Source organism: Stegodyphus dumicola, chromosome 2 (genome assembly GCF_044657685.1).
Source record: "Stegodyphus dumicola isolate Sdum_Otavi_A_Nest chromosome 2, ASM4465768v1".
Taxonomy (NCBI): Eukaryota; Metazoa; Arthropoda; class Arachnida; order Araneae; family Eresidae; genus Stegodyphus; species Stegodyphus dumicola.
Window position 1 is genome coordinate 110,730,453 of NC_140769.1, and position 21,676 is coordinate 110,752,128.

At 35.1% G+C, this 21,676-nt stretch overlaps 1 protein-coding gene across 1 annotated transcript in view; it reads left to right on the forward strand.

Annotated features, from left to right (window-relative positions):
* Window positions 1–21,676, forward strand: part of LOC118183105 (uncharacterized) — a 109,365-nt gene that overhangs the window by 63,475 nt on the left and 24,214 nt on the right. Inside the window, exons 9-10 of the mRNA XM_085811028.1 lie at window positions 7,819–7,996; window positions 13,942–14,089. Coding sequence (XP_085667154.1) covers window positions 7,819–7,996; window positions 13,942–14,089 — 326 coding nt within the window. The remainder of the gene's footprint in view (window positions 1–7,818; window positions 7,997–13,941; window positions 14,090–21,676) is intronic.

The following is a 21,676-nucleotide window of genomic DNA, read 5'->3' on the forward strand; positions in this document are numbered from 1 at the left end:
TTTCCCCTAACCCTTCCCACAAAGGCCGAACCTTTGGGCGAAAACAGCCCCCCTATGATGTTAATTCCTCAGTAAAAGCGAAAAGCACTGAATGGGGTAAAGTAGTAGAAATCGTGACTTTCCTTTTCACTCAAAATTCAAGCATTCCCAAAATCTACTATAAAAGATATACTCCCTAAGGTATAAAATTTTTGTGTAATGAAATTATAAAATTGTAAAATGAAATGTGTATATATATATATATATATATATATGCATTCTAATATATACATATGCTAAAATATGAATGCATATATATATATCATTAATTATATATATATATATATCATTGATGACATATATATATATATATCAATAAAACCATGAGACACACACACACATACATAATCAGATATATTACAGATATAGAATCACATAGTATCGGTAGGTGTAAGAAGAAAATAAATCCTACTGATGAAAGATTGCTGAAGAAATTCAAAGCATAATGAAAGTTTCTTTCATCTTGGAATCAAAGAACTTTTTTATCACTTTAGTTTTTGGGAGACTATTAGAATAAAATGTAATAAATAAATAAATATATGGAAGAAAAATAAACCTTAAAAGGAAGAAAAAGGAAAAATAGAATCAAACAATCAAATTCATTTTCAGCATTAAAACCAATTTTAAATGCAACAGTATATTTTGCTGCCGATACGAAAACTTAAGAAAATAGACAGAAATCTGCATTGTTTCACCTATCAATGTATGACAAATGAAAAAACGATACAAGAAAAAGTAAATTTGAAAAATTTGCAAAAGCGGAATAATTTCAAATGCTGCACAAACAGAAAGATACCATGCAGAGACATTGGATTTTTTTCGAAGCAAGAAATGTGAAAATTCAGCAGTGCCCTCGTTATGCTTCTAATAAGGAGGTCTTCCAAATTCTAACTGGAAGGACTTTCATTTATAACAAGATAGTAAGAATGGCATAATTCCTTATTATTTGTTTTCATTTAAAGGGCGAGAGAGAAGAAGCACGAGACACTGTCGGAATAATTCATGTGTTAACGAATTATCGTCTGACATGTTTTCATTGGGGTGCCATTGGAGAGACATAGCGTTTTTACGAGAAAAAAAAAGAAAAATCCGTTATCCTATCAGCGGAATACGAACCACAGGCATTCCGACTGATAGTCCGATCTACTATCACTTACACCCCGAGTTCAAATTCTAGCTGGAAGAAGCTCCTTTGAACAATTTCTAGCTCAAAGAAGAATGAGATAATTTCTCATAATCAATACAGATATGTAACTGATGATTCTAAAATTTTATTATCATTAAGACTGGAAAAAATAAACGATTTTATTCATTTTCATACATTTTAAAAGAAGTTAAATTTTTCAGAGAGTTACTATAAAATATTTATTAGAATCTCAAATTTAAGCATTTCAATTATTTATATAATAAATGATAAATTTTATATATAAAGAAAAATCGTTGATAATATCACTCTGATTTTAGTGGAGATATTTTAAGAAATAAATAAGTGAAAGCTGGAGGAAGAAAAACTATTTCAAGTTATATGTTTATCTTAAAAGTAACGAGAGAAACGCTATGTTAAAAGAAAAGGCACACATATCGAAATTGTTTCCTGTACTGCTGACAAATCATTATATGGCATGCATACTATAATATTCATGAATAATTGATTGCTACTAGATTAATACAGGCATAGCATATTTCTATGGACTGATTTGCTGTAATTCCCAATTTGATTTTTACATACTTTTATATTTAGGACACTAATTACATCACACTGAAGATTGCTCAATGCAATAATTCCATTGCAGTTTTATAGAAAATTATAAAATTTTCAGTTTCAATAATCAAATATATAATATTTCGATGACTCAGCAGATAACGTAATTTACTATCTTTCAAGTTTTTTTCGAAAACACCTCGACAGATATAGAATCAGCCACAGACTGTACTAACTTTAACAAGCGCAGTATCTGAGTGTTCACATTTCTGTTTATAAGTGCAATAAGAACAAGTATAAGTTTGAAAAGTTTACCAATGGTTGTGTGGATAAAAGAGATGATCATAAGTATTTTGACCTGGCTTTGGTTTCTGTTCAATATGTTGGCTGTAGGGAAGATTTTGTGATTTTTTCCATGTGAATTAGTTTTCTTTATAAATTCCTCTAAGTCTTTCGTTAAGTACATACAAAGTTGCTACATTAAACATTAGTAAGTGTTTACATAGGTAAACATTTTAAAAGCGACTAGCATAAAGAAAGATTATTTAAATTATGTTTTTAAAATGCAAATTCAGAACACTGAAAAACAAACAGTAAATATTATAAGACTAATTTAATAATCTTTGGTTTGGTTTAAAATACTTGAAAACTTTACTTAAAAAATGTTGAAATTTACAATGTTCGTTCCCAACAAACTATTATTCTGCCATATTCATCGATTGTGTTAATCAAAATCTAAAATTATTTAATGTAAAAAATTATTTAACGTAACGTAAAAGTATTTAACATAATTATCCAAAAATTATGTAAAATGAGAATTTTTCCCACTATATCTGTAGCTTACAATGGCTAGAATTTTTGGGGTTTGTTTGATTTTTAACGGTGAATTCAATCATTAAAACATTTTTACCGTGTTTCCTCATTCATGTAACATTAGCAAAATAATTTACTAAATAATTCTTAGATGTAATAGTATTCTTGTTTATCTTTTGTTATATGAGTAAAAAAAAATAAAAATAAAAAAAGCGGCTGGTATTCAATATTTATTTTTATTTAATCACAAATACTTGGCTATTGGTACTTAAGACATATTATCACTTTTCTATTAGGCCTTGAAATTATGTTAACGACCTAATAGAATTCGGAAAATCCTATGATTGCATAAAACTGCGGGAGGTGCTAATAATGAAAAATTTTAAATGAAAATAGAAATTTATTTAAATTCTATTTGTGCGTGTCTGCTTTATGCATTTAATGTATCAAATGCAGAAAAGGGAGAAAAATCCATCCAACACGGAGAAATGGTTCTTTCTAGTCTGTGGTAAGATTGTATCAAATTCATTTAAACTTCCGTTTAAATTCGAAATGCGATCTCTCAAATCAATGAAGGAATACATTTTTGGCTTTAAATTCCACATTAGTAGCAATTGTATAATAGCTAAACTTACCAAAATATTTGTAGAAAACCGCCAAAATTCTAGAAATTGCTATAAAATCCCGAAAAATATTAGGAAGATTATTGCTTGCCAATTCCATGCTGAAAAGATCAAGCGTTTACGAGGATGAGCTCGACCGTTAATGAACAACTTGTGGAAAAAATTCAACGCTAAAATATAAATACATATGCCAAATTTTCCAAAAATTCCTGATAAATATTGTACTCTCATCGTAAATATATATAGACTTATAATGTGATGAAAACTGAGTCTCTAAAAGAATGGATTAAAATTTAATTTCCCAAAATAAATTGGCCTACTAAAACTAAATAAAATAGATAAGTAAATAGTAAAAAAATTGTGTAACAAAATAAATAATGAACTTTCTTAAAATACTGCCCAATAAAACATGTCGAATAATTGAAAATTTACAAGCTTAGAAGCTAAAATTCTAAAAAAATTTCGGAAAATTTGCCTGTCACATATTAAAAGAAACAAGTCTACAGGCTACTAGTACAAAGAAAGAGGAGGGAGACGAAACTAAACGCAACAACTACTTCTTGCCATTCAATACTGGGGAGGCAATTTTATGGCTTATCCATCACACTAAGGGGAAGCAAACATACTGCCTTAGGCTGGGCCATCTTAGAGAGATTTCAGAAAACGAAAGCGATTTTGTTTGGAGGGTTTGTTGTCTGACAACGCGGCCATTTTCAAAGCATTTCGTTCCAAGAGGCGGGCTCGTTGATGGTTTAAGGTGAAGCTGTACACAAGGGCTATTTGAAGGAAAGGTATATGTGATTTAAAAGTATATGAGTAGATGTGCTCACATTACTCTTGTCTTAAATGCATTATTTTTTACATTATCCTATCTTTGTATGATTATGAATAATTTAATGTTTCATAATCTAGTTGTTTTCCAGTTTGGACTGCTGTCTTGAATTCATCTTTTTTAATAAATTTTGTTTCTTGTGATATCTAATCAGACTTGGCTCAGTTCAAAGATGATTAACTCTGGCATGTCTTAATACATGCAGTTTGCTGTAGAATCATCAGGGTACTTTTCTGTTAAAGCTGTACCACACATTCTTGGTTCCACGTAATTGCATTTAGACCTATTTCTTTCCCTACAGCTTTGGCTTGATACTACGTGAAATAGAATGATTATGAACAGCAGCAAGGAACATTGTCTAATTGCATAACATAATTCCCTCAAAGCGCATTGTGGCCTTTTTTTCTTTTTTTTCCTTTTGTGGATAAGTTTCTATTTTGTATTATTTTCTTGTGCCCATTGATTTTAACATTAGAATGAGATAAAGAACTGGCACATACCTCTCTTATATCATCATTATTATTCTAGTAAACCATGGTATTGTGATTAATTTGAAGCTAGCTTTGGTTTGCAAAACTTAATAGACAATAGTATCTTGTGACAGTAATGAAAGGAATGTAGAATCCCACAAATCACATCTGTGTTTGTACACTTTTCTTCCCAGCATGTGTGAAAGCTGCATAGTCATTTTGAGTGTGAGTTACATATACACTGGTGTGCAAAAATTAAGGACGAGACGGTTTTTTTCAATATAACTTTGTACAAAAGCTTTCCAAATCAACACATTTAATACCGTAAGATCCCCAATACGTAAGGACATGAGTAATGTAAGCAACACTTACTAAAAGAGAAATCAGAGGGATAAAAAGAAGCTTTATTGAAAAAGTAGCAGGGAGCGCAATGCGACTGAAGGCCGAAACATCCCTGTGATGGGTGTCCAGCAAGAAACATCCGGTCTTTAATAGGGGATATGATCTCCCCTGACTGCTAGGCAGGTTTCACAGCGTCTGCCCATGCTGAGAATGAGGGTGTCAATGAGTTGTTGCCCATTCGTCTTGCAGCGCTAATCGAAGCTCCGGAATCGTTACTGGTGGTAAGGTACGAGCTGCCAAGCGTCTGCCTAGAAAATCCCACACATGCTCGATGGGATTAAGATCCGGGGATCATGCCGGCCAATCCATACGTTCAATATCCTCACTCTCTAAGAGCTGTTCGGCAGCTACTGTGCGATGACATGGTGCATTGTCGTCCATGAAAAGGAACTGCGGACCCATAGCGCCTCTAAAAAGACACACATATGGAAGAAGAATCTCGTTACAATAACGGGTCCCGTTGACTGAACCTGCGTCGAAGATGTGAAGGTCTGTACGACTACCAAGCGTGATGCCTCCCCAAACGAGAACACCGCCACCTCCATACCTGTGCCTTTCAATGATGTTCGAGGGATGATTGCGGCTTCCCCGCTCTCTCCAGATGAGTATGCGATGAGAATCGCTACTCAGACTGAATCTGCTCTCATCTAAAAAGAGTACTCATCCCCATTCATTGTCTTTCCAATTCCTGTGTTCCCGGCACCACAGAGAACGCCTTCTCCGATGGCAGGCGTAAGAGGTACACACCGTAAAGGGTGTCGTGCAAACAGACCACCACCGTGCAGTCTTCTGGCCACGGTAAAACGTGATATTGGTCGTCCAGTCGCCTGTGTCATGTGTCTAGCGATTTCTGCCGCCTGTTTCTTCTGGCCTGTAAGGCAATATACCGGTCATCTGCAGGTGTGGTTCCTCGTGGACGACCACTACTAAACCCTCGGATAGCTGTTATTGTAGTTTGAAATTGTCTCCAAAGTCGTGAAACGATGCTGTGAGCAATTCCGAACTCTGCAGCCACACTTGTCACGCTGCAGCCTTCCTACAACTTCCCAATGATTCGTCCTCAGGTAAAAGCATCCAGATGTCGTCTAACAGATTGATTATTCGCCATTTCTCGCTGAGGCAGCAACTCGGTGTGATTTTAACTGCTATACGGCGTGTAATCTCTTTGCCAGAAATACTGATCTTACACCGACAACATGCTTTATACTACTCAGACACTCCCCCGTTACGTCTACCTGCATATCTGCGCATGTGCTACCATGCATCACCTTACTTAATCTCCTGATTGGTCTTTCTGTGCGCTCTGCCTCTTAGTTCAGCTGATATGTTAATTTTCCGACTTTGTCCTTAATTTTTGCACACCATTGTATATTGAGGTAGTTATTAGAATACAACCTTTCTTTATCTCATTCTTGAAGACATAAGGTAGCCATTTCTTTATCTATCCCAAATTATGAAATCTGTTGCAGAAGGAAAAAAGATTTGAAGAAAAACATTGTATGATTGATTTTTATAACTACAGTTATTATCAGGAAAGAAGCCAAATCAAACTGGTGACACCTGAGTCTGAGGAAATGTGCCAAAACAAAAAATGCACCAAATGGAATGAATGGCTTTAATCGAAAAACACCACTAACAGTACCTTCATAATCCATTGCTCCAAAAGTATGAGAAATTATGATGACTCATTTAGACTATTGGTGACATTTTCACAACCATTACAATGACTAATATGGGCATTTTAGTTCAAAAGTATCCCCATTCTTGATTGTAAAAACAATTTATATATACTGTAGTAATTGTAGAGTATATCATTAATGTCTGTGATGTGTCTTTTTATATTACTTGTTTTTTTAACACTGTTGGAGAGCTGCATAGTCTTAAAGGCTGTCATGTCTATCAGCTCATAATTTTTATGAATACTAGTGAAGTTTTGATCTACAATCTTGTATGCAAACTTAATTTTTCTGCAAATATTTCAGTTTTTTTAAAGAGAGCAAAAATTATGCCAATTTGTCACTGAGTCTTTATTTTTTAGGCACATATTTTTGGCAGATATTTCAGTTACCATTTGGATTTTTTTAAAACTATATCAAAAATAAGTTCTTTGTTTTCTGGAATGTGAAGTATTCTATATTACATCATTAGACTTAATAACTTTTTTAAAAACTTGGTGATTTTGGCATGGAAATATTGATTCAGTGGTTTGTAATTTTTTTTTTTTTTTGTTTTGTTTTAATAAAGAACCATTAATCTCATTCATGAAATCGTTAAAATAACAACGGTGTATTAAAACTGCATTATTTTCCAAAAAATAACTTGAAAATGAAACACTAGCCCACCCTTATGCTTTAAAATGTCTGAATGTTTTGTGTTTGGTAATTTTTTTCTTCTTGTTCGTGAAACAAGGTAATAAATGTTATGAAATGTAATTTTCAAATTTATCTTTATATGTGAGGGAACTATAAGTATATTGAAAGAATTTTTTTCCTCTAATTTCTGCTTTCATATATGAGTTTTTTATCCATTTAAATTTTTACAAAATATTTAGATTTGTCTACCATTCAGAGTCATTTCATTCAGATTCAGTTAGTTTTCTCTTTTAAACTCACTTTGTGCTTTTTCCTGATTTTTATTCTCAGAAAGTTGGCAGCAGATAATAATCTTTATAAAATGTTATCGTTAAGCTGAAGAAGTCAATCAGAAGTGTTAGATAATTTGCCAGTGATTTGATATGTTATGTCAGACCAGCGAAAAAAAGTATTCATTTGAGAGTGTCATGAAACTCTTGGATTAGACTGTATTTTCATTCAAATTTTTGTGTAAAGTAAGATGTTTGGGAATACTACTTCATACTTTTCTATTTGTATATATTTTGATATATTTACTAGAAATTAATGTGATCTGTATTATATGTGCAATTATCTTCATTTTCAGTCATGTCCGATTCAGAAGATGAAGCTGCAGATGAAGACAAGGAAGAGCCTGAAGCAGAAGCTGGTGGGATAATTGAAGATGTGCCTGCACCACCTGCAGATGAAGAAATGCCACCACCTTCAAAAAAGAAGAAAGTTGAATCTGATGATTCAGATGATGATGTTGACAGGAAAATGAGGTGAATTAATAGAATATCTATGTTACTTAATTTTACTAACTTTTAATGCTCATTACTTTATGGATTTATTTTTGATAAAATACTGAGTTATTTTGCTATTTAGATGGGATGTTTAATAACTTTTTATTTACTCATATACCTTTCAACCAAGTATTTTTAGCATATGATTTAGAAGCATTGTATTTATTAGCATGATTTTACAATGTTCTGTTTATTATGAAATGGATTCCTCCACAAACTGATGATGTAACATCGAGATTTTCACAGATTAGTATTTTCAGACAATAAAATTAGTTAAAAAAGGGGGGAGGTAATATGCAAGGAAATACAATATTAACAAGTCATATTCATATACTCATTTTAATTACATAATAATGCATTAACTGCTCCTCTCAGCATAATTCTCCGCAGTATAGGTTTCCCTGTTAGTTTTGGGTGGTAAGATTAGTGAAAAAGAAGGTGATACCTGTTAGAACTTCTGTCATGATTTAGTGAAATTGAAGAAATATGCAGAATTTTGTAGACATATGTATTAAAGATTATAGTGATGAAGATAACTTTGTGCATTGTGATTATAAAGAAAGGAAGACATTCAAATAAAAAGTAGCATTTATAAACATAAAGTTTACTCCTGACTGCAATTTCATGCGAACTCGACCTCACTTTGAAAGTCCTCCATGAAGACGTCCCTCTTTTTAAGTAGATAGCTTTTGTGGCTTTGCTGTATTCAGTAACCTAACCTAACCATCCCTCAAAAATCTTTGATACTTATGAATTTTATATGACTTTATATGTTTGTTTCTCATAAATCAGTCATTCTCAGTTTTTTTTTGGAAGGGGGATCTAATGCCTTAAAGTTCTTTGTGTGTCATATGGACCTGTGTTCTAAGTTTCATGTCTCAAGCAGTGATTTCCAAATGATATATGTAGTTGAAAGTAGTTTCCATGTCTATTATTAGGTCCTGTACATTTAATGTTTATTATATTTGGAAATATAAATATAAAATTATTATAATTATATTTATAAAGACAGAAATTTTTATGTATAGTACATACCTGCCAACTTTTACAAATTTTTCGTAATTTTTACGATTTTACGATTTTTTTCCTTTTTCAAGTGTTTTTAGTGATTTTTGTCGAAATTTTAGAATTTTTTGCCAATTGCATCGTGTTTTACCGCCAACTACCGACTACTTCGAATCCAGTAACCTGCGGTTTCTCCCAACTCGCCGCTTAACCAGCCAATCCAATACGCTAAACTTGTTTTTCCCACTCTTTTCTTTGTGGGCGCCAGATTATTTTTTTTCACGTTCGCTTCAACAGCAAGGGAATTACTCAGCGAGCGTGGATTGTTGCATCCTGTTTTTTTTTTTTTTTTTTTTTTTTTTTTTTTTTTTTTGGGCTTGCACGTGCTACGAATTTTCTCAATACGTCGTTGTTACGAAATGAGTTAAAAAAACATATTCTCAATATTTTCGAGCTGCCTACAAAGCCGAATTTCCAACAATTAAAGAATCCTTCAAAGGAAATAACTATGCATTTTGCAACGTGTGCGTGTGTGACTTTATAATAAGTCACGGTGGAAGAAGCGACGTTGTGAAGCATGTTAAGTCTAAAAAGCATGAAGTTAATGCTTCGGCTTCGACAACGTCAAAGAAAGTGGATGATTTTTTTTCAGATTCGGCTACGAATTCGGATGCCAATGTCATTTTGGCAGAGTGTTTGTTTACTGCATTCCTCATCGAACACAACGTGCCACTAAGCGCTGCCGATCACGCCGGTCGACTTTTCAGACGGATGTTTCCCGACTCCAAGATTGCTCAGAAATATGCTTGTGCTCGCATGAAAACATCTTCTAGTGTGAACGAAATTGCTTGCGATGCACAAAGTAAAACGATAGCTGCACTCCAGAATTCAGCATTTTCGGTGTCAATCGATGGCAGCAACGACAGCGATTGGAAGCTTTACCCCATCGTTGTCACATATTTCTGTGATGTTTCTAATGAAATGAAAACTCATCTTTTGCGTCTTCCATTGTTAAATGGAGACGCTACAGGGGAAAATAATTGCCTCATTGGTAATTAATGAGTTGAAACAACTTAACATCCCAATATCAAACTGCATTTCATTTGGTGCAGATAATGCTCATGTCATGGTGGGTGACAAAAAGGGTGTAGCCCCCTTTCCTCAAAAAAGAACAAAATGAATTAATTGTTATTGGATGCCCATGCCACTTAATTAATTTGGCAGCAGAAAAAGCTGCAGCTGCTTTACCATTAAATATTGACCAGCTTTTGATTGATGTGTTTTTCTATCTGGAAAAAAGTGTAAAAAGGAAAGAAAACCTAAAGAATTTGCAAGAACTGTGCTCTGGTGAAATGAGAAAAATTCTGAAACGTATCCACGAGATGGTTGTCCTTAGGCAGAGCACTAGGAAGGTTTATTGAACAGTGGGATGCATTGCTAAAATATTTCCACGAAGAGACCAAAACGAAACCACAGATCCCATCAAATTTGTCGGCATATAAGATTCCGAAAACCAACTTTGCTTCTAATCAAAATGCTTTAAAAGGGAAAAGCCAACACACAGAATCAAACCCTTTAAAAAGAAAATGCTTAGAAGACTCCTCAAAGGTCAACTTTGTTAAAGAAGTTGAAGGGAAGAAGAAACGGTCTTCTATTAGCCGGTCTATTTCTTCGGATTTGAACAAAGCATATTGTAGTTTTGTGTTAAGTACCATTAAGATTTTTGAAAGTGTAGATTCGTTTTTTTATTGATAAATTTCCATTTTTGTTAACAATTAAAGAAAATGAATGCCATAATGATGCTTTAGATGAACTACAGAACCAATTTTCTGCTGCACAGTTTGAAGACTTTGCCAGTTCTGGAGAAGATAGACTTGATGTCCTCGTTGCTACCTTAAAAAGAATAAAAAGAGCTGATGGAACACCAAAATATGATAGACTAGCAAGAGTTTTAAGTGCTATTCCCGTAATTCCACACAGTAATGCTGAGTGCGAGAGAGTCTTCAGTGTTGTGAAGAAAAACAAAACTATGTTTCGTTCTTCAATTTCACCAAAAACTCTAGAATTTTAATTGCTAAATGTTATGAGGAAACTAATTGTTATGACAGGAAATTTTCCAAAGAATTTTTGGCTAAAGCCAAAAAATGCACTCTAAATCATTGCAATAATTTTTTTGTGTAACATTAAGTTCTTGTTTTATGTTTATTAATAAATTTTTTAGTTACTACTTAATTGAGATTTACTAATGTAAGTACAATTTTCTTTTTTCTATTTGTATAAATTGTTATTTTTTTAATATCAAAGCATGATATTAATTTTTCGTGTTCTTCTGAATTTTGGAGAAATCTTCTGAATTTGGGGTAGAAATCTTCTGAATTTTTATCTTTAGAGGTTGGCAGGTATGATAGTATATAAATAAAGTAATACTTCTATGAGTTTCAATGCTATTTGGCCCTCCAGTAGCTGATAATGCTGAATATTGATAGTTCGACCTAGATTTCAATCCCAATAAACATGTTGTTGTATGGGTGTTTTTCTGATTCCATATTAGCTTCTTTTGAGCCATCCCCCCTTATCATGTTATGAATGAGTTTCTTATTGAAGATTCTCTATGAAGACAACTTTTCCTTTTGGGCAAAATAGTTTTAATGTTGTTTGCCACTATACAAAACAGTCCGGTCAAGTTGCTGCTCGTATATGATGCCTTGTGTTAAAATTTTCCAGCTCTTATTGTCTTTTTGTAATGCGATTTCAACTGCGACTTAACTATTGCCAGATTAAGAGAGAAATGATTTGGGTGATGTACTAGTATGTTTAGTTTAATATGACTCTAAATCCGGCTTTTTAAAACATTTAACTAGAATACAATCAGATCAGACCAGCTGTTGATTATTTAACATGTTGTTCATGAAAAGTTTTCCAAATCATGTGTCTGCAGAACTTCACAGGGCTTGGACCACTAGGTTGGCAGTTGGATCTGTGTTCAAATCTTGGTAAATGATATCGGTGTTTTTCCCACATGTGACATATAGTCATGTCAGTTTCCCTTAGAAAATCCTTCTACAAAGGCATTCTTCCTCTCAAGCTGACAGTCCTCATATGCTTTGCTACCCTATAAATTCAGATTCAAAACTTCCCAAACATTTAATCACAAAAACAATCGTAAAATGTTTGCTCTTTCTTTTGCAGACATCCAAACTAGACTTGCATTTGTTAAAATTAGTTGATTGAATAATATTTCAGATTGATAATACATTTTGTTGTCACTGTGTCAGAACCTCAAATTTGCAGAATTTTTCTTTTAAAAAATCATATGCAAAGGCTTGATATTTGCTTGGTTAAAAAAAAAAAAAAAAAAAAAAAAACACAACTTCTCTCATTCTTCAAAATGTCACTTTATAGTTTTGGCTTTGTGCATAGACATTTTATTATATGTACAGTGGTGCCTCGCATAAAGAACGCCTCGCACAGCGAACGCTGCACACAATGAACTTCATTTCATGATTCATACAATGAACTTCGTTTCACACAACGAAGTCGCCCGAGCTTCCACGACCGCTTTGCCTGAGCTTCCACGACTGCTTCGCCCGAGCTTCCACATAGGTCTTCAATCCACAAGGAAATGGAGAGGCTATTAGCGATTTGGATTAAGGACAGGCAGGTGAAAGGTGACGTAACAACCCAAGATATTATCTGTCACAAAGCCAAGAGAATTTATGATGATCTAAAGAAAAACGTCCCTGGAAGTAGCAGCAATCAAGATAATGAAGAAGAATTCAAAGCCAGCAGGGGTGGTTTTTTAGATTTAAGAAAAGGTGTGGAATCCACAGCGTTACTATGCATGGTGAGGCTAGCAGTGCTGACAAGAAGTTGATGATACAGAAGGAGTGAAGGACATCATCACAGTGGCCCAAAGGTTGGAATTAGAGGTAGAGGAAGAGGATTTAGAGGAGCTTATTGAGGAACACGAAGAAGAGCTGACAACTGACAAGCTCCAAGCACTTCTGGTCCAGCAACAGGACAATGCTCAAAGGGAAGCATCATCTGATAACGAGGAGCAACAATCAAACAAACAACCAATCCCAACTGCTGACATCAAGAACATCCTGGTCAAATGGAAAGCAGTTCAAGAGTTTACCAATGTGCACTATCCGGATTCAGCTGAAGCAAACAGGATCAACGATCTTTACTCCGATACTCTTGTCCGTTATTTCCAGCAGATGTTGGAGAAAAGAGAAAAACTTTGGCAGATGTTGGAGAAAAGAGAAAAAGACTTTGGACAGGTTTTTCATGAAACCATCGGCGAAAAAGCAGAAAATGGATGAAGATTGCAAGATTCGGTAGACTCTACTTAGTCTGTCTTAAAATTTAAAAAATGTGTGTTTTTTTTTTTTAAAATTATGTTTTTAGATGTATCTAAATAAAAATAATAACAAAAAATTTATCTTTATGTCATCTTAGCATATTTTATGCTACAGAATGAATTATTTTTTTAAACATGTTTTGTTATGGGAAAACGCGTTTCACATAACGAACTTTTCGCATAACAAACTTGCTCCTGGAACGAATTAAGTTCGTTGTGTGAGGCACCACTGTATTTTCAATGAAGCGAATGAATTCTAGAGACATTCTGTTGCTGTTTAAATTATGTAAGTCTGGAAATAGTTGCATTTTAAAACCTTTCTAGCTGTCTGAGTGGGATGCAAGGTAAGTGCAGGCAAATATATGTTGTGAAATGATATTATTTCTGATTGAATATTATTCTTTTATTATTGAATGTTAATACCAACTCTGAAATAGTATACAGTAACACTGAAATGGAGCTTATGAATTATTACGGTGTTTTTTCCATGCTATATAAGTACCAAAAAAGTGTATAATATGTCACAGAAAATCTCAAGAATAATTTCTGTTTACAGGGAAGATTTTATATCAGATTTCGATCTCATGATGCAAAAGAAGAAGGAAGAGAGCTCTAAGAGGAAACGACGAAGAGATGTCGATTTAATCAGTGATAGTGATGACCTGATTGCAGATATTATCTCACAAATGAGACAAGCAGCTGAGGTAATTGTGTTTTATTTTGTTGTTACTTTGTTTAAAAAGGGAAATTTAGCATTTTGGAGTTGGGAAACAATGACATTTCAGGTAACACTGAATGTGAGGAAAGTGGTATTGGCACAGATTTTATTTAGCAGAAATGCTTTCAACAGTTAAACATATTGCTTTCTTTACCTGCAACTAAAAGGAGGAATCATATAGAATCTTTCTATATGAATCTTTCTTTTATAATATATTTGAATATAAAAGAAAGATTTCAAGAGAGAAACATATTGCTTTTTTTACCTGCAACTAAACAATAAGTAACTTTGGGATACTTGTTGTTTAGTTGCAGCTTAATTAGGCAGTAGTGTTCAGTTGCTGAAAGTGCTTCTTTAGAACTAAGTTCTGTGTATTCTCTTTTTGTAGTGTTTGTTTTTTATTTAATTGCAAATGAAGAAGAGAGCATTGTTCAATCAATGAAGACTAAAATAAAAACAAAGTCAATGAACGAAGTTACAATCTATTTTTTCTTGCACTAAATTCAGGAACTTTTCTTATATTGCATAGATAACAAACAGTGAAAATAAAACTTACAATTTATTTCCCACCAGTTTTACCCACATTAATGAAATTACTACTTAAATATTCCTGTCTTTACATTACAAAACTTACAAATAAACTTTACACATAATTCAGAATAATTAAGTATAAATGAAGTATTAATCAAGTACTAATATGTACTAAATATGAATGCAACTGAGGTACAAAATAGCTTCAAAATTTCCTGGTTATTTTAAGAAGATTGTAATGCCCATAACCCGAGAAGGAGAAGGAAAAGCCTAGCCAGCGAAATAATTGGTCCGACGGAGAGGTGGTTCGTTGGACGGAAGGAGAAAGGACGAACAAAAAGGCGAGGGGGGCGAAGAGGACTTGGCACCCTGGTTGTCGGACGGGACGGTGGGAGTTTTTTTTTGGCGGGGGAGAATCGCCATTTTCTTTCGTCATGGAGAGATTGTTTTTTCTCATCCGGCGGAGACCATGCCGGACTTACCTATTCATGCTTGTACATATAATGTATAATAATCAAGAATTGTTCAAATGCTTCATCGCAGGGGTGAGTACTGATTTTTTTTAGTTCTCTGTTCGATCGGATGCAGGGTATTTTATTTTTTTTTTTTTTTTTTTTTTTTTGTTTGGGTACGGCTAAAAGGTGCAAGATTGTAAAGCAAACTGTAGGAGAAATTTTATCTGAAGTTAAATTACTTTTCTGTAAGTTTAAAATTATTCTGCGTCAGGATACAAAAGTTTAGGGGTATCATAACACAGGTCAATTGAAATTCTGGTTTTGGAGCTCCGGAAATGGTGGAAGCTCGGTAGAATTTAAGTGTTATATATATATTTTATGTATGTAAACTTTTGTATGTGTTTTTGTCATATGAATAATTTAGGGAACTGTGTATTTAGTGAAGAGTAATTTTCAGTGATATTTTTTCTTACTGCAAATACTATTTACGGTTTTATTACTGTTTCATATCAAATGTAAAGTTATTCTGAGGTAAAGTACTAAAATTTGTTAAAAGGATTGTTGTAACATTTAACTGACAGATGTCATTTTTTGTATCAACTCATAAAGTATGTAAAAGCTCAGATAATTGATTAGAGTGCATATATGCTTGTATATTTAAATTTTAGTAGATAAAATAATTTTTTTTAGAATAACTGGTTGATTTTTGTATATCTCTTTTACAAAAATAAGTGGCTGTATTTATACTTTATGACTTATGTTATAGTAATTATCAGTGAAGTTTTTGATTTTATTGCTGTGCATATTGTTTTAATATTTCATTATGGCATATTTAATGAAAGGAAAGAAGGCCGATCTTGTACTTCTGGCCGATGAATTAGGGGAAGTTGTCTCGGATGATTTAAAAATGATCGAATTAAAAAATATCATTCTAGGAAGTAAAAATTACGAAGAGGATGTAGTTAAAGAGCTGTTAACTTCGATCATTTCCGAGAGGAAATAGAAAGAAAATATCGAGCTAGCCGAGGGGAGATTACGCATAGAAAGCGAACGGATAGCATTAGAAAGATTAAGACTCGAAGCGGAAAACCGGAGTCTAAATTCGGAAGGTCTGGTGGATTCGACAATGAGTTCCAGAGTTAAAAGTTTGGATGAAATTGTGAAAACTATAAAATTGCTGACGGTGAGGGTTCCCACAGGGTCAGAAGGCTGGAATTATTTTTTTAACAGTTTAGAAAAGGCCCTCGCGAGTGAGAAAGTAGCGGATAATTTAAAATCTAAGGTGTTAATGTGTTTGTTAGGAGACAAAGCTGCGCATCTTTTAACTTATTTAGAGGAAGAACAGTACGAGGATTACGAGGCTTTGAAAACCATAGTGCTTCGGGAATATGAACCTTCACCTAAGACTTGTTTGGAAAATTTTAAGCGGGCTAAAAGGAACCCGGAGGAAAATTTTACTCAGTTTGCTACAAGATTAAATTCTATGTGGAGTTATTACTGCAAATTGAGGGGAGCGACGGATCTGGAAACTGTCAATCAGTTAGTAGTTGCGACAGATTAATGGAAACGCTCGATACGGAAACTGCTACTCATATTGGTATTAAGCAAGGTGAAAATTGGTGGAAACCAAAGGAGTTAGCGAGAGAATGCGATATGTTTTTTTCGGCTACGGGGAAATCTTACGCTAAGGGTTATAGGAAAGAGAATGTTATTAAAGAGGAAGTATCACCAGAGAGGATTAAAGTAAAGCCAAAAGAAAGCTATAAACTTGGTCCAGAGAAGCAGGCTTCAACAGTGTCAAATAAAGGCAAAATAAACTCTCCTCAGAAAAATTTCGCATGTTACAAATGCGGGTCAAGAGAACATTTTAAGCGCGATTGCCCTCAAAATAAAAATACGAAGGACAAATTTGCGAAAGTGAACAGAGCAAGTGCAGTAGATGGCGGAGAGGTTAGCGAAACTCAAGAGAATAGAGTTATTGTTGCCAAAGCTGGACATTTTGGTAAGGAAATTTCTAGACAATCAATCGAAGAGGAGTTATGCAAATTGGATAGAGTGCAGGTTAGTGTAAACGGTCGGATATGTAACGGATTAATCGATTCTGGCAGTGAGATAACGGTTGTAAAGAAAAGTATAATTCCAAATTTTAGATCTGGAAGCGGATCGGCAATTTATTTGAAGGGGATTTTTGGACCGCCGAGAAAGTGTGAGTTGATAAAATTACCTTTAGCACTAATTAATGGAAAGGGTACAAATGTGCATCAGGAGATACTTTGCGCCGTGGCAAAATCTTTAGTTGAAGATGTTTTATTACCCCCACAGGTGTTATATATGTTACGGGGCGAAAACACTTGTAAAGATCGACAGTTCAACGGAGACGGAAGTAGCAGTGGTTGGTTCTACGAATCGAAGGATTCCTCGAACGTGGGAGAGGCAGAAACACCTCAGGGTAAGTTAGAAACGGACATTCAAAGCAACGTAGCTGCTATCCCAGATGTCGGAGCGCCCTTAGTGGAGAAAACAACTAATTTATCTCAGACAACGGAGTTTCGTCAGCAACAGAAAGAATGCACTGACTTATCTAAGATGTGGGAAAGAGCGAAAACGGATAAAGGAAATTATTTTGTGAGGGACGGTTTTCTTTTTCATCGGGACAAGATTTTGGGACAGAGTGCAGAGCAATTAGTTGTTCCTAAATGCAGAAGGAATGAAATTCTAGAGCTCGCGCATGCATCAGTGTTTGGAGGACACATGGGAATTAAAAAAACATTAGAGAGGATTCGTTATTCCTTTTATTGGGAAAACGTGAAAAGAGATGTCCAGGAATTTTGCGAATCATTTGAAAGTTGTCAATTAACAAAGCCAGTGAAAGGGAAGGACAGAGCGCCAATTACTCCAGTAGCAAGACCAGGGTTACCTTTTCAGGTTGTCAATGTAGATATAATCGGACCTATAGATCCTCCTAGTTCGAAGGGGCATAAATATATTTTGTGCTTGGTGGACCAGCATACTAGATGGGCCGAGGCAGTGCCATTAACCAGTCTGACGGCAAAAACTACCTGCGACGTGTTGCTGCAGATTTTCTCCAGGACCGGAATTCCTAACGTGATTGCGTCAGATAATGGTACCAATTTTAACGCAGACTTAACACGGGAATTTGAGAAAAGATTAGGATCCAGTCCGAGATTTTCGACACCCATGTATCCTCAGTCAAATGGTTTAGTCGAAAGGTTTAATCAGACTTTGAAACGTATGTTGCATCATATTATTAGAGAGGAAGGTCGAGCTTGGCATGTCCAAAATACCTTACGCATTATGGGCATACAGGAAAATACCTAACAGTACTACAGGGGTATCACCTTTCCAACTATTGTATGGTAGACCCCCACAAGGACCGTTATCTATTTTAAAATCTACATGGTTAGGGGAGCATGACGAATTAAAATTCGATCTGAAGCCAATTCATAAATATTTGCAAGATTTGAAGGAGCGGTTGAAACGTGCTGCTGAGCAAGCTGATCTTACGAGTGAAATCCAACAAGGTAGGATGGCGCAGTATTATAATTTGCGCTCTTCGAGTAAAACTTTTGAAATAGGAGATAGGGTTGTAGTCCTCATACCTGATTCAAGCAACAGGTTATATGCTCGTTGGGTCCTGCAGTGATAAAGGAAAGGAAAAACCCACATGCTTTTTTAGTAGAACTGGCAGACGGGAGCATTAAGCATGTACATCAAAATAAAATAAGGAAATTCATTGTGCGGTCAAATGCAATCAATGTAATGTTTGACGGGGAAGAGTACGGGGAGGTAGATAATATTCCCTCTACTTTAGACCAGGACAGTAGTTTTGAAAGTATGTTAAATAATCTAAGTACCACTAATCTTAACAACAAGCAGATTAATGATCTAAAACTACTGTTGGGAAAGTACAAGAACTTATTTTTGAGACATGTTCAACCTGCTAGAGTAGGACAACATAAGATTGATCTTATGCCTGGAGCAGACTGGAAAAAACCTCACTGTTATGACATTCCAATGGCATATCGCAAGGAGGTGGACAAACAAGTCAAGGAACTTCTAGAGCTGGGTCTCATTGAACCGTCGGAAGCGGACATAGCCCATCCGGTTGTGTGTGTGGTCAAGAAAGATGCGACAATCAGGATGTGCGTTGATTTTAGGGCATTGAATTCGATCACTAAAGTGCCGGCATTTCCTATGAAGAATATGCATGATTTAATATATGTGGCTGGGCATTCAAAATGGCTATCAAGTTTAGATATGCGTAGAGGATACTGGCAAATCGGAATGGAGGAATCAAGTAAACCACTGACAGCGTTTTCAACTCACAACGGGACGTTTCAGTGGAACGTCATGCCGTTTGGTTTGGCAGGAGCGTCAGGTACCTTTCAAAGAGAAATGAATAAGGTTCTTTTCCGGTACAGCGATTTCGCCCAAGCATATATAGACGATATTATAATTTTTTCAAACACGTTTGAAGAACACCTGAAGCATCTAGAAACGATCCTTAAGATACTGGAACAGTTAAAATTTTCTGTCAGGCTCAGTAAGTGTGATTTTGCAGCTAAGGAAATAGATTACCTAGGACATAAGATAGGAAACGGCAAACACGGCCCAGATCCTAGTAAGATTGCAGCAATTAAAGTGCTAGAAAGGCCCACGAATAAAAAGGGAGTCCGTTCGGTATTGGGTCTCATGGGATTTTATCGCACATATATCCCGAACTATGCCGAGATAGCTGGACCTTTGACGGATTTGACGAAAAAGAATGCGCCGAATAATGTACGGTGGGGTCAAGTTGAAGACGCGGCTTTCCAGAAGTTGAAAGATATGCTGTGTCAGGTGACGCCTCTGTCCACGCCTGACTTTAATTTTCCATTTCAGGTGCATTCTGATGCATCAGATGTGGCCGTCGGTTTTTGTCTAACTCAGAGAGATGCACAAGGGCATTTTAAACCAATAGCTTTTGCATCCCAAAAATTTTCTGGGGCTCAAAAGAATTGGGCAGCCATAGAAAAGGAGGCCTGGGCAGTGTTATTCGGGCTCAAGAAATTTGATAAGTGGATTTTCGGGGGGACGGTGGAAATCATTACAGACCATAATCCTTTGAAATATCTCACTGAAATTACACCTAGGAGTCCAAAATTAACGCGTTGGGCTCTCTCTTTGCAAAGATGGAATTTAAAAATCACTTATCGTCCAGGAGTACAACATCGAGCCGCAGATGCGTTGTCACGATTGGTGTGAATATTAGTAATATTTAAAAAGAAAAAAAGGGAACCACAGATATTCAGAAGTTCGTAATTCTTGCCTTAAAATACTTTTCGAGATAATTTGTTTAAATGTTGTTGGTAAACAAAAAAATGTTTGTCTAATGTAGAATGTATTTATGCAGTTATGTTTAGTGTAATATTTGTATTTGTTAAACGAAAAAACATGGTAAGAAGACTTTTGTATCTTGATCAGATTTTGGTTTCTAAGTACCCCCTGCACCTGGTCGGGTAGGGGGCTGAAAAATTTCAGTATCCATGTCAGCCATCAGGAACTTTGACATTTTGTATGAAATCAAGTGTGTCAACTAATAAACCTCTGAACTCTGATTCTGACGAATTCGGAATTGATTAGGATGAACGCTGGGTTTTGTATCTAATGAACTCTACATTATTTCTAATGAACGCTGAACGGTTCGGTTGAACCTGTTGTGAAAATTAGCCTTTAAGAGGCAAATCTTCATCTTGGTGGGGGCGTGTAATGCCCATAACCCGAGAAGGAGAAGGAAAAGCCTAGCCAGCGAAATAATTGGTCCGACGGAGAGGTGGTTCGTTGGACGGAAGGAGAAAGGACGAACAAAAAGACGAGGGGGCGAAGAGGACTTGGCACCCTGGTTGTCGGACGGGACGGTGGGAGTTTTTTTTTTGGCGGGGGAGAATCGCCATTTTCTTTCGTCATGGAGAGATTGTTTTTTCTCATCCGGCGGAGACCATGCCGGACTTACCTATTCATGCTTGTACATATAATGTATAATAATCAAGAATTGTTTACTTATTAAAGTTTATTGTTAAACAAACAAAAAATGGGTGTCATCTATGCGTCGATCGACGGTGACATGTGTGAAGCAACTGAACCCTACGCTATGGTTTAACACAACGATGCTTATCTGTCTCGGCACGACTACCACAGTCAACTACAAAGATATTTTAAAATAATTAATATGGTATTTTTATCAAATAGTTACCTCTCAACTGTTGTGCACTTTCACAGATTTCATAAAATTGTTGGAAGCAGTCTGGAGTTTTATATCTGAAAATTAATTTTTATGCCTGAGTTGGAAGGATTTGTGAAGATTTAATTGCGGTGTTTAATTTTGAAATGTCTAAAGCTGAAGGATCTTTAGGGTCATGTTATATAGGCCTTCATTTAAGAGTTTAGCGACACCATTCATGCAAGTGTTTTTGTTCGTGGCGGTTTTCTGGCATCTTGTCAGCTTTTGAAATCGTAATATTTGGGATGGAATGAATTTCGAGTAACATAGCTTTCTTTTTTGTGTTTAGGTCATGGTTTTTTAATAA